A 14,327-nucleotide genomic window follows, 5' to 3' on the forward strand; every position below is an offset into this window, starting at 1 on the left:
TCAACAAGGATCATGCATCTCAACCTCCAAGAATTGTAGAGACCATCCAGATTTTTTCCCTGTATTTTTTATTTGTTCCTTATAAAAGTTCTGATTTTCTGGCATATCATTGAGGGTGGAAATCAGTATATGACATACATTTGAGTTTCAGACTTCATGTGCTTCAGGCATGCACACTAATACACAACCTGTTAATCTAGCAACTTTCTGTTCATAACAGCAAATTTTAAAATATGTTCTTGATTTTGGCCTTTGTCCCTCCCCATCATTTTTGGCTTGTACAAAATTCTTCCTCAAAGAGGTAGAGAGGTATGGAAAGTACTATGCACTGTTTAATATCCACTTGAACTAACCACAGTGCAAATAGAAGTGACCTCCATTAAATGTTTTCAACTGAATAACATACAAAGCTTTGAAGAATATTCAAAAGGAAATGGATGGATGTCAAGAGAACTTTGTAAGCAGGCAATGTGCATTGAAAGTTTCACTTAATGCTTACATTCTAATTGGAGCAGCAGGTACCTACTAATAAAACTGGTTTCTTGTATGTTTGTCTTGATATGAATAACTGCTGTAATACTAACAAAACAAGAAGATTTGAAATGCAGATATCATTAGACTTCATAACAGATATCTTTAATATTCATAGTAACTTGTATTTACTGTGGATACAGTGTACATGAAATGAAATGGTATTGAGGTAAAGGAAGACACAAAATGCACCAAAATAGTAATTGGAGGAAAAGTTTGAGCACTCCATATGCCATACACATCCATATGCAGAAGTATAATGTCACACTCTTCCAGAATGTTCCTCTTTTCACTTGCTGGCAATTTGCATGACGTTGTTAGAAACTTTCACAGTCTGAGCCGTTTCTCCATTTCCTCTCTCAGTTTGTATTTCTGAATCTAGAACACAATGTCAAGAGACTAATTAGGAGTGAAAACAAATATGAGAGAGCTTTGTAGTTTGCATTTTAATGTACTGTTTTACTGTGTTTGGTCAATTGCCATGCAGGAAGAAGAGCATAACCAGTACCTATATTTGTACACTAGTCACACAATGCAGAAAAACACAATTCATATCTGGGAATGTTACTGTTTGACATTTTTATCAGAACTTAACTTCTTTGCATCATAATTCGTAATGCCAGTGCTTTTGTATTTGAAACATATTGAAACCATAAGTTATATTTACTCTAACATATTTTTACAATGGGCGATTCAAATATATGACAGAAATATTACATTTACAATATATTTGCACAAGTAACCCAAAAGTGATGTCACAGTTGACCTGCCTTTATACTTTCTTAAATGAGGAGTGTATCAGGCTACTAATGGCCATTTTTTGAATGCTGGTAGATCAAGGAAATATTGTCAAGATAATATTTATATTTAGGGAATGATTGGTATCTTCCCATATGGAGAAACATTATTGTTTTCTACCACAAAACATGCATTATCTCCCTGGTTCTCTAAAAGTTGTTAGTTTTGTTCAGTCTGCCAGCATTTAATTGAATGGTTGTTGATAGATCAACATGATTCCTTTGCATATTGCCTGCTGCTTGCCCAGATGTAAAGGCATGGTCTGCTAGTAACATGCTGAGCACAGACTGCTGTGCTATGAAAAGTTACTATCACACACTATTGGCATTTCACTTAACACAATAATTCTGCTGCCTATAAGTGGATGTTGGAGTAACAGAAGCACAATATTCAATCACAAAATAAAATGTTGCAGAGTGAAATTACTAGCACATATTGAAATGCTTTTAAATGTTGCAAAGTTCTGCTTTATGAAAATGAAGGAGACAGAATATTTAAGTAACAGAGAGATAGGGAGCAATATAGGGCAAGAAAGCCTTTTTATTGTCATGCTTTAGAAAAACAAGTTTCCATTTTTAGGATCTCTTTGCTGTGCGATCTTTAAAAATTATACTGTGTAATATGACTGTTGTCAGAGGCCATCCATTGTAATTTATGTCTCCTAGACAGTAAAATTTACACAATCAATGAATATGAGAATGTGAAGGTGATTAGCAAACATTATTTTGCATATGAAACCATAATTTCCTAAAATCCTTGTGCAAAGTGATATGGCAGCAATTTTGCACCAGTCCTGGTAAATATTTTAACTTTGTAGCACTACTTTATTCATGAGGTTCTGCTGATAATTAACTTTTAAAGATTATGTGAAATGGCGCAATTGTAAAAACATGTGAACTATACAAGAAACTCAAAAACTGTGTGACCTTGCAAAGTATACAAGTCAGGCACAAATGAGGAAAGTATTACTTTTAAAAACTGTTCTTTCCCTCTGCTGCTGCCAGCCCTCAGATCCTGTCTTGGTCTGCTGGTCCATTCCTTCCCCCTCATTGTGATGACAATTGACCAAAGGGGGTATTTACTTGTGCAGCCACCAATGTGGTTTGATTTCCGTGCTGTACAGTCCTATCTCTATTGTACATGTCCAGTAACACATCAAAGGTTTATAAAAAGTTGTGTTCATTAATACAACAGATTTATGAAAAACATTATATAGACCAAGAAACCTTTGGAAGTCTGGATAAAGAAGTGACTAAGGAAGTAAAACATATAAAGAACAAAATCTAGAGACTTTTGAAAGGTATAAAAAATAAATATGGACATGGGAGAGAAAGAGAGATCTGATATAGTGCAATATTTATGCAAAGGTGAAAACTAAATTAATCAACACAAAAAAAGTCAGTCCCAAAGATATTTGAAGAGAAATACAGGCAAAAGCATCCAGATATGGAAAAATTCACAACAAAAAAAAAAAATAAGATCACAAAGAGCAAATGTAGGACAGAAGATTAAAGTTAAAAAAAAATGGAAGATGAAGTTATGGAATACTTGCAAAGTGAAGGATTTAGTACAGAAAGTCTAATACATGTTGCCTCACAGCATGATAAAAGAACAAGTCCTCAAAGTAAGGAAAAACAGGAGAAGCAGGAGATATCTGAAGAAGAAATATGGACATAGGAAACAAAAAAGGATTTTTTTTCAAAAGTCTTTACTGAATTTTATAATTAAAACATATATAACAACAATAAAGACATATGTCATCAATAACGTAGCAACAATAATTGGCAGAACTTAGTACATATCTATAAAAGAATCACAATTAACAAACTATATACAAAGGTGCCCTTTACCTCTTACATGAACTAAACATTTGAGCAAACATGTATTAGTTATTCAAAATTAATTTATAAAGCTAGTCGCCCTTACAGATGAAAACTGAAAAATGCGTAAATAAGCAATAATATAGGTAAAGGAAAAACTGAACCCCAACACTCAGGGATATTGAGTAAATATTATCTTTAGTGTGATAGGTGTTCAAATAATAAACTCCAATAATTAAGGAAGTGTGGATGTAATTTTTGACTGTACATTAAGCTTTTATGGGCTATTAGGTACTTGATTGCCAGTGGCTTAAATCCTTTCCAAGAGAGGTGAGAGTTGTCCTTCCAGTTCAACACAGTATAAAATTTAATTAAGGTAAAAAGAGTAACAAGTACATATATCTGTAGTTTTGTCAAACCTGGAGGAGGGATATGCAGCATAGCAAATCCCCAGGAAAGGATGTTTTCTTCTTAGCCCATTTTTTGTAGTTTGATTTTTAGTGAGCACCAAAGTTTAAAGGAGCATTTGCAGCTCAAAAAAAATATGTAAAAGATCTGCCTTTTGAGAATCATACTAAGGACATAATGGGGATGTTTCAGGGTCAAACTTATTGAGGACAGTTGGGGTAAGATAAGATTTATTTAAGATCATTAGTTGCATATAATTAAGTTTTTTTAAAGGAGATTGATTTTGTAGTTATCTGTATGGATCGAATTTTTTGATGGAGTGTGATCAATGGACTAGTTCAGTCCAATAGTTGGCTATGAGAACTTCATTTTGGTATCTAGTTGGCATAATAAGTTTATATGTACTTGAAATCATTTTCTTTTTCATTGAGAAGAGGTTCCAAAGAAAGAAAAAGAGATTTAATATGGTTCAATATTTATGCAAAGGAGAAAGAAAAACTAATCAATACAAAATTTAGCAGCACTAGATATTTAAAGAGAAATACAGACAAGGGAATCTGGACATGAAATATTTTATAATACAAAAAAATAAGAAAACAAAGAGGAAAAGTAGAAGAGAGTATTAGTAATGGAGAAGTTAAAGAAATAGAAACTGAGATTATGGATTACTGCAAAGTGAAGATTTTAGTGTAGAAAATCTAACTCAGATAACACCACAGCAAGATAGAGCAATGGATCCCCAAATTAAGGAGAGACCTGTGGAGCAGGAAACATCTACTCAGTTACCATATAAAGATACTTTAGAGCCTTTCATAGGAAACCAGTACAAATGTTCAGTTGAAGTTGCACATCAAGAGAAGGAACAGGAAACTATGTTACTCTGACGCAGTCAATGTTGTGGAGTGATAGGCCAGTGAGCTCCTATATGAAAGAGCAACAGACAACACAGGATGAAACCGAAGAGAATGTGGCACAATAAGATGTTCTGGAAGTTTCTATAGAATGCCCACATGAAATATCAGCAGAGGCAGAAAAACTTAGAAGATATGCAGATAAAGAATGTGCTTTCAGTTTAGAAGAAAATGATCTAAGAGAAGAGTTGTTTGATTTAATAGAAATCATTGAAGTATCGAACAGAGAAAACTATAAAGCAATTAAGACAAGATGTATCACTGTTAGAAGAATATAGAAGAGGGAAAAGATCAACTGAAATACTCAGGAAGATAGACATGATAAAACCAATGTGCAGTATCAGAACAGATCAGGATCTATCCTGCACTATCGCAAATAATAAACTAAAAAGATCAGCAGAGGCAGAAAAACTTAGGAGATATGCAGATAAAGAATGTGGTCTCAGTTTAGAAGAAAATGATCTAAGAGAAGAGTTGTTTGATTTAATAGAAATGAGCAGACGTGTTAAGATCAATGAAAGAAATCAACTACAGAAAGTCAATAAGACCCCAAAAGTTAGAAGTTTGATAAAACGAATGAACACAATAATTAGGAATATCCATAGAGATTCATGTGATATAGTAGAAGTAAATAGGATATAATACTGTGCAACTAAATTAATAACAGATAAAGTCTTACCACAAAAACATGGGGTAGTAAGGGAAAGGAATGGGAGATTTTGAATGCCATCATTGAAGTATCAAACAGAGAAAACTATAAAGCAATTAAGACAAAAAGTGTCACTGTTAGAAGAGTATAGAAGAGGGAACAGATCAACTGAAATACTCAGGAAGATAGAAATGATAAAACCAATGTGCAATATCAGAGCAGATCAGGATAACAAATAATAAACTAAAAATATCAGCAGAGGCAGAAAAACTTAGAAGATATGCAGATAAATATATAAAGGAAAAGCACAAAATAAGAAATTTACTAATGACCCAAAAATGTTTTATAGAGAATTGGGAAACACGACAAAAAGGAATTGAAGAACTGCCAAAAAAAAGAAGAAATAGATACATTTTGGAAAAATATCTACGAAAAGCCTGTAGAGCATAACAAAGATGCTAAATGGATAGAAGTATAAGAAAGAATATGAAGTTCAAATGCACAGGACATGAAATGGGATGAAGTAACTGCCAGAGAGATTGAAACAAAGTTAAGAAAAGCTACTAATTGGAAAACCTCAGGCCCGTACCTAACTTCTGGCTTAAAGTATTAACATCTTTACATGAAGATTTAGTCATGAGTAAGAACTATTTATATGTAAAGCCCGGAGAGCAGTATCCAAAGCCAGGAACACGCAACTACGAATTCACTGTTTATTGTTAAAAACAACACACTGTCATTAACGCTTTTACAAAAAACAATTTCGTTTTCATCCTCCACACTGGACTTCATCAGATGTTGAACAGACCTACAAAATCTACTTATATATACTTAATTAAAAATCCTAACCAATAGAATACTAACCAATTAATTCAAATCTACAAATCAACTTCACATTTGGGCTCATAAATATTCATAAATATTATGTCATGTCTGTCTAAAATCACTTTTTCAAAAAAATCATTTATATAAATACTTTTACTGACTTGTTAAATTACTTAAATTACACAACCCAACTTGTAAAAATTTAATAACAAATAATAAATTAATGATTAAAAAGACCTAACTAAAATTGTTATAAAATGTTATTTATGGCTTTAGATAAAAAACTAACAAAGCACTGCCATTTCATGAAATAGCACCACCTAGTGTAGAAAAGGTCTATTACACTAATTCTCATAATTTAGATGCCTTTAATTTTAAAAGTGGAAGTATGGATACGTGTTCATTTAAACCTGGTGTTTTATTAGCTTCTAGTGTTACTTGCCACCATAGTTCCCTATAACTTAGTGTCCTCCCAAGGACCCCCTCTACTACTAGTTTTAATATGCTCTATCACAAAAAAATTGAATTTACTCTAAAGTTTGTGTTCCAGGTACACTTGTTGCACATGACCCCGGTATGCACATGACACTACAGGATTCACTTGGCACCTCTCCTGGTTAATTGATCTACCTTTTTAATGATAATGAAGATGCACACAGCACCTTGCAAGACTATTGTTGTTACATTATTATTGGATAGGAACTGTTGTGTTAATTTAAATAAACTACTTGAAGTAATGTATTTAAACAATGTTAAAATGGTTGCTTGTATTAATGAAACATGTCTTTCTGAAGAAGTCTTGATATTAAAGAAGAAGAAAGCACTAAATAAATCAAGAGTTACTGGTGTTTTCCTTTTAATTCTTTTTTGAATGCTTTTGCGTCACAAAGTTCATTCTTAATATATATATGGATCTAGGACGTTTGATCGAAAGATCCATCGTCCGAATCCATAACCACCGAACACACTTTAACGAAAGTGCTTTCATCGAAAAAGCGCTTTCGTTAAAGTGTGTTAACAAAAAAAAAACCACTACATTAACGTTTTTGCCTGAACCCCCCATGTGAGGGGGGCTGTGCCCCCCCACTTTAATATTTTCCCTCCAAGATCTCACTACAATGGGGAAAAGGGAATTTTCCCTTATCCGCACTGTAGTACGACCTCGACAACAGGCATACTTATGCGAAAGTGCTTCTTCGGTGAAAAGCACTTTCGTGTGAGTATGCTCCACCTTAATGGATTTGGACGTTTGATCTTTCGATCAAACGTCCTAGATCCATATATATATATATATATATATATATATATATATATATATAAAATCATTTTCTGCACTCCTGTATGGCTGCTACCGTTCTACTGTAGCTTTATTCCTGTTGCTGCAAGTGCTGATGAAAGTGGCACAACAAAGCAAGTGTGTCACAAAACCTCTGCACATGATCTTTAATTTACTGCGGAAATGATGTATGCAGCAATGCCTTTCAAGTTAATAGTGGAAGGAATGTGCAAGTGTGTGGGCAAAAGTAAAGTGCTTTACTGAAAAACAATGGTGTTAAATGATAGGTTTGTTACATACCAGTGACATAAAAAAAAATGTGAATGGTTATGAAGCAGACAATAGCTAGGGAAATTCACAATTATTTAATGGACTTGACTTAAGGTATATCGTTGCTAACTAAATATATTTATTTATTTATTTTGTTGACCAGTTTTGTCCCAATGGGAATATAGCCTAATTGAATCTGTAGTCATGGTGAATAGATGAAATTCTATTACATTCCAGCAAAGGGTGTTCATCAGCATTTCTCTGTTGGATAATTTTATGGATGGATCTGGATCAGGTCAAAGTACAGTTTCACATGAAACCACAACACACAGTGGTGAAAGTAGATGGCTTGACTTGACAAGTAAGGTATTTAAATCAAATAGATTACCAGTGATTGCTGGTGATACTATCAAGGGTAGAAAAATATGATTATGAATTAAGGCAACTCGCAAAATGAGACAGTGTTTGAAAATACTGCTAAGATAAGTTCTGGGTGTCCTTCTGTTGTTGTTGTAGAAAAAAGAAAAGGACAGGAGAACAACAATGATGAATATGCTCTGGGTAAGATATCTTAAGGAAGGTGAATCACTGTGTTTGATGTTAGGGGCATTTATGAAGGCTAGTCTGGCAGTTAGTGGAGAAGATTAAGGTAATGAATTGTTTAGCTGCTCCCTGTAGTGCAGGGTTTAATTCTCTCACCCTCCCATTGCCTGCTACATGGTTCTGAATAAATCACTTAACTGGGCAGTGCTCTGGAGCAACTGGGCTATGCTCCTCAGTGGTCTCCTGACCAGCATTATTTGCAACTACCTATGAAGTAATGACAGATTTTAATATTACTATTGTCATCAAACAAGGGTGCTTTTTGTGAAGGAGGGCCCATGGATAACTGACTTTTGGTAGCAAGTAATGCAAGTCCTTAAACTGACAAAAGATAGAACTTTAAATACTTTTTTTGCCCTGAAACTGTACAGGATTTTTGGTTAGAAACAGAAACTGTACTTAATGCTGTGCAAACCAGAAATTAAAAAAAGGAAAGATAGCGAGCGGCCTAGCATAAATTAGCTTAGATGATCTTCATTGGAATGCAGACAGGAAAAAGAAAAACAGATTATTGAGATAATTGCCAGAAAAGAATTAGCCTCCCATTTAGTGAGAACTACAGCAATATATAGGTTCATAGGTTCATATGTAGGTACTAGGCTAAAAACTAAGCATATGAGATTTGGGAGACATAAATTGAAAGCTGAATATTTAATACAGCACACAGTGATTGAAACTGTAGTCTCATTTAAGGACCTGGGTATATGGGTAGATTCAGATATGAGTTTTTCTAATCATATCAACCAATTGGCTAATGATAGTTACAGAACTATAAGTTGTATAAAAAGATTTATAAAGTCTAAGAAATAAAACATAATGAAGTCATTGTATGTTAGTTACATTAGACCCAAACTTGAGTATTGGATTAGTAATATGGAAACCCTATAGGAAAACAAGCATGAATAAACTGGAAAGAGTACAGCGGAAATATACTAAGGGCATCCATGGATGTGAAAATCTAAGTTATTATGAAAGACTAAAATATCTGAACTTGTACAGTGTCTCTTACAGATATTTTAGAGTAGATCTTATTCAGGTATACAGGACATTTAGGGAAAACTACCTCTGGGAATGTTTGGGGTTATCAAAAAGTACTAGAGAATTATCAGATAACCCATGTAGAAGATTCTATTGGAATGAGAAGTGTACTAATTGGTTCCCTGACAGAGTAGCTGATGCTTGGAATAGATTATCAAATTACTTTAAAACAGGTACTAGTTTAGATATTTTTAAGAACAGCCTGGACATTTATTATGGGAACAAGTGTGTTGACATATTGGCAAGCTAGGAGGACTGAATGCCCGTGCTTGAAACATTTGTATGTATGTATGTAGGCTATCGGCCCAAGGGCCTAAGTAAGCCTAGCCAACAAGGATCCCTGGCTTAAGTTCCCAGGTAAAGCTTTGGGTGCTAATTTATTTAAAGGCAAAAATACATAAAGAGTAATTAACTGGCATGCTCCTTTGGTAAGGGGAAAGTGCAAGAAGTCTGGGAAATATTTAGATCATTTCTGAAATGGACAGACAAATTCATTTGAATGGACATTTAATGTATAGAGACAGGGAAACAGATGAAAGAGAATATGTTAGATGTTAGAATATGAAAGCTGACAAAATAGTGAAAATAACTTGAGAAATCATATAGAAAATTATTACAGGGAAGAAATTAAACAACTCTTGTATTATAAGTAATGTTAAGAGTTACATGGAAAATAATGTTAGAGTAGGTATCCCTTTTCTAAAACAGACACTGGTAGCTAAAAGACGATATATAAAAGGAAGAGGTTAGCATCATATTAGATGATGGAAACAGCATCTGGATTAAATACAGTTTTAAATAATTGGATAGAGTTTTGATAGATTTTTAAATAGTAACATATTTAGTGATGCAAACCGATAATAATAATAATAATAATAATAATAATAATAATAATAATAAAATATAAAATAATGGTAGGATAAGGGCATACACTTATAAGAAAGAGTACTACAAGTTTGGAAAGCTGAATAAAGAAGGTGTTCAAAGAGAAGATAAAAATATGAGCAGCATGGGAGGCAAATGTACTTTGTTCAAAGAAGACAGAAAGCCATATCTTCCTTTTTTCTGCATACGGTAAGGAGAGAACTATATTATGGAAAAGGCTGTTACTTTAGGAATATGGTAGATACAGATAAAAACAAAGTTGGTAGCAGTTATTTTTTTAACAGTGAAATTTAAAGAGTTTGATTCCTGGGACTGTTTTTAAATAAAATTAAACAAGTGAATTGTTTCAGATAAGTATCCACAGGAAATACAATACCCACATAAAAGATCGCAAGGTGCTTAAGTTGGTTAACATTATGAATGTCCCAGCAGAGGGCAGTATTGGGTATGAGTATTAAATAGCTTACATAAGTGTCAGTTAAGTATATTTGTCAAAGCATTAAATGAATGGCATATGATGACTATAATGAAGTTTCGGTATTAGCTTTAAGATACCTAACACTCAGATGAGGGCTGTTGTAAATGTGTATATACTCAATAGGGTAAAATGTATGGGTAAACAGGGATATGTCTAAGTCCTCTTTTACTGGGATTGTATGTTAATTTAGCTGATAAATAACTTAAACCATTTGAAGATTATGAGAATTAAAGGATAAGAAGGATAACATTTTCTAATAATGTCGGCTAATGCTGAAAACACTTCTCTATGTGTAAGGGACAAGAAAAGTATAACACTTAGAATGAGTTTAAGAAGAATAACTTAAAATATTTTGGTTTTGAGGCAAATTAAATACATAAAATGATTTGAGAAGAAGAGACAGGTGAGTACAAGTTTCAGCAAAAGTATTTAAAATATTGGGTGTTAATGTAAAGGATGAGGAACTATGAAAATAATGGAGTGGAATTAATAAAATATAAAATGCTGTTATGTTTTGGCAGTTGTACAAAACAGTCTTTTAAAATAAAGTTTATTTAAATAAATTAATGTTATTAGGCTGGTTGGGTGCATATTTTACAAGTATTTTATTGTTACCAAGGCATTATGATGTCAGGATGATGATGACATGTTGCTGAAACAGGCTAAATCCCATTAAAAGGGAATTTTACATTAATTAATCAAGGCTGGGATGAAAATTAATACCATCTAATCAATTCTATTTTATGTATTTTCTCTAGTATAAAGTCAGAGAAACTGAAGAAACTGTATTAGAGGAATGATTAAAGTCCAAGTATACTACAAATCTGAGAAAATGTGGAGGTAAAAAAGTAAGGCATACAGAATATGGAGATCCTAAGCAGTAAGAACAATACAGAACTAAAGACTAAATGACTGAAGAAAGATAACTATAAAAAGGTTGTAGATGATATGTATTCACAGTAGCAAATTAAAGATAAAGCATATTGTTAAGATCTATACATTTATGAGGACTTTACAATGACTGGATAACCACAATGTAGTAGAAGGCCAAGGAGGAAGGAATATATATGTATATGTATCTATCTGTCTGTATATCTGTCTATATATAGAAGACAAATATTACATACATATATATTCAAGGAAAGGAAGATATGGAGACATTTAGATTCATCAAGGCTGGCTTAAGCTTTGATATTTCTGAAATAAATGGAACATAGTTAGTTATTACTTACGAAAACAGCATAGATTCATGGGAAGAAAAGAGAAAAAATTGTTGTTTTATGAGAACAGGAACTGGTAGAAGTGGTAGCCTGTGCTACCAAATAGGACAATGAAATTATATGTTCAGATATCCTTACATTTGTTAAACATGAATGGTAATGAATAGTTAGAAGGAAATGGAATGTTTTACTCTTCTAGTGTGATGATATTCACAGCTTATTGAATAATTTAATAAAAAGCTCCTAGTATTGCATTTTCTCAATACATGCAATGTGGATTTTAACACCCACCTAAATTACCACTAACTCAGGCAGATAGAACCTTGGTGTAACATCTTATTCAAAAGACCACACCTTAGGCTGTCAGCATACCCATCATGCTGCTCTGAAAAGTGATTTGTATTTGTAAAGGTGCTCTGAACTTCATTTGCATTATTTTGCACCCTCACTTGTTTACCTCACCATTAACAGTATAGCATACAGAAGCATCAAGATTTCTGTGTGCCCAGTGTTGTATTTTTTATTCTGTAGTTATTCCACTTAGTATCACGCACTCCTTTATCCTATGAACCTACCAAAAGAACACAAATATTAAATATTTTCACTTATCTGAAGCATCTGTGGCTGACACAGTAGGTGATTTCTTCATGTACATCTAAGTACACGAACAATCAGTGCTATACTCTTAATATTACAAGACACATAGCAGAACCTACCTACCACCTTGTAGACTATGTCATGTAATCATTAGTTGGTGCAAAGCAACTTCAACTGTAAAGTACAGTGAGTGATCATGTTTCTTACGATGATGAACAAACATCCAGTCATCATGTCATATTCTTTAAAATTAGTCATATTTCTAAAAATCTATTAACGTCAACTAAAGCAAACAGTAAAATTATAGCTTCCTAATATGATAGATGGCCTAATAACAATTTTCTGAAATTTCTTTTTATGAAGTTTATTCCTAGTGGGTTCTGGCATTATCCTATACTAGAGGATTCTGGTATTTTCTGAGTGGTGTATTTGAGTTTTTTCATTACTACCTCCTCCAGGCTCTTCTGTGTAAGACTGAAAACCAATTACCTGGGTTTGATTTCCTTGTTCATAAATCATCAGATGTTATCCTCTGCATACGATGTAACAGAACAGCTCAGAAGAAGTGCATTTTGCAGAAGGCCTTATACCTGCTTCCAGTCACATACATCTGAACTTCACATATGTATCCACACACACACACACACACACACACACACATACACACACACACACACACACACACACACACACACACACACACACACACACATATATATGCATGTGCGCACCCCCACTCACACATGGTTGCACAGCATTTGAGAAGGGAGAAAGCTCCAAAACAGTATACTCCAGTCTCTGGCAATCACTTAAGCTACTCTTACATGAGCTGGAAAGTCATTTTCAAAATTTAGTGTACTAAGGACCCACAGAGAATCCGTAAAACAATTATTGTTTCAGAGGAGCTTTTATTAAATGTTAAAATATCATTCTATTTAATACTTATTTTTAAAAGCTTTCAGATTTACAGAAGTAGGTGCTTCTTATAGGCTGAAAACTCATTTCTCCCATTACTTTTTTAAGTTCAATGCAGCTTGACAGGCTATGATAAACATGCTGTATGTAGTATAAAGTCTCAGTGTGGGGTTGGGGCCATAAGATTCTAAGCAGCAGTTTGCTTTTAAAGTTCCATCTAGTGCTGTTGTTTGTTCTGTTGTGAGAATTACAACCATCTTTGTATGTCACTAAGTAATGGATTCATATTTTGAAAACTTCCAGATATTTTTAATTTTGTAAGTTTTATAAATTTTTTGTAAAATTACTTTATGCCATTACTGCAGTTGCATTTATTTTATTTAACGTCTTTGCAATGTATCAATCATTAAAATCATGTTTTAGGTCAGATTTCAGCAATGAGTCTATTTGCAGGTGATAAGATACAATGATAATTAACTGTTTAAAACAGCAAAGGAATAAGTAAACAGTAGCAGTGTTTGGTCATATACTTGACATTTCCATGCAGCTCCACTTAGTGTTGAATCCATGTACTGTGTTTTTATCCTATGTAATGCTTAGGAAATCCCTAGGAATACGATAAAATCTGATTGTGCAACATTGCTTTCTCCTCTCTTATGTATACCTTATTAATAATATTTCAGAAAATGTATCTTTAGACATTTTTATTAAACATATTTTAATAGGTGACACGTACACATGCAGTGTACAAATAAAAAAACATGTTTCTATTATTTTCATGCAGTATACATATATGTTTTCTTTTTAACAATTTACTCCAACATGACATAGGTACACAAAGTAAAAGAAAAGCCTTGTAATTTCCATTATTTTCATGTAGTGTACATACAAGTTTTCTTTTAACAGTTTTCATTCACAACATCAACATATAAATTGCTGAATGCCAGCCTTCCCTTAAGTTTCACTCCTCTTCCAGAACATTATTCTGCATATATCGTTTCTACAAATTACATTTATTTCTATGTAATTTGCTCCTTCCCTTTTTTAAGGGTCCTACTTCCAGTTAATTTACCTCCTTTTTAATATTTAATACTTCAGTTATG

The 14,327-nt window shown here is 33.2% G+C and overlaps 1 protein-coding gene across 3 annotated transcripts in view; it reads right to left on the reverse strand.

Annotated features, from left to right (window-relative positions):
• Positions 1–614: 614 nt before the first annotated feature.
• LOC122817284 (medium-chain acyl-CoA ligase ACSF2, mitochondrial-like) overlaps positions 615–14,327 on the reverse strand; it is a 1,357,975-nt gene continuing 1,344,262 nt past the window's right edge. For all 3 annotated transcript variants that reach the window (XM_044090508.1, XM_044090507.1, XM_044090509.1), the window contains one exon: positions 615–909. In XM_044090508.1, coding sequence (XP_043946443.1) covers positions 859–909 — 51 coding nt within the window. In that variant the 3' untranslated portion in view covers positions 615–858. The remainder of the gene's footprint in view (positions 910–14,327) is intronic.

The sequence above is a fragment of the Protopterus annectens genome, chromosome 12.part0 (assembly GCF_019279795.1).
Source record: "Protopterus annectens isolate FY-2018-M chromosome 12.part0, PAN1.0, whole genome shotgun sequence".
NCBI classification, from domain to species: domain Eukaryota; kingdom Metazoa; phylum Chordata; order Ceratodontiformes; family Protopteridae; genus Protopterus; species Protopterus annectens.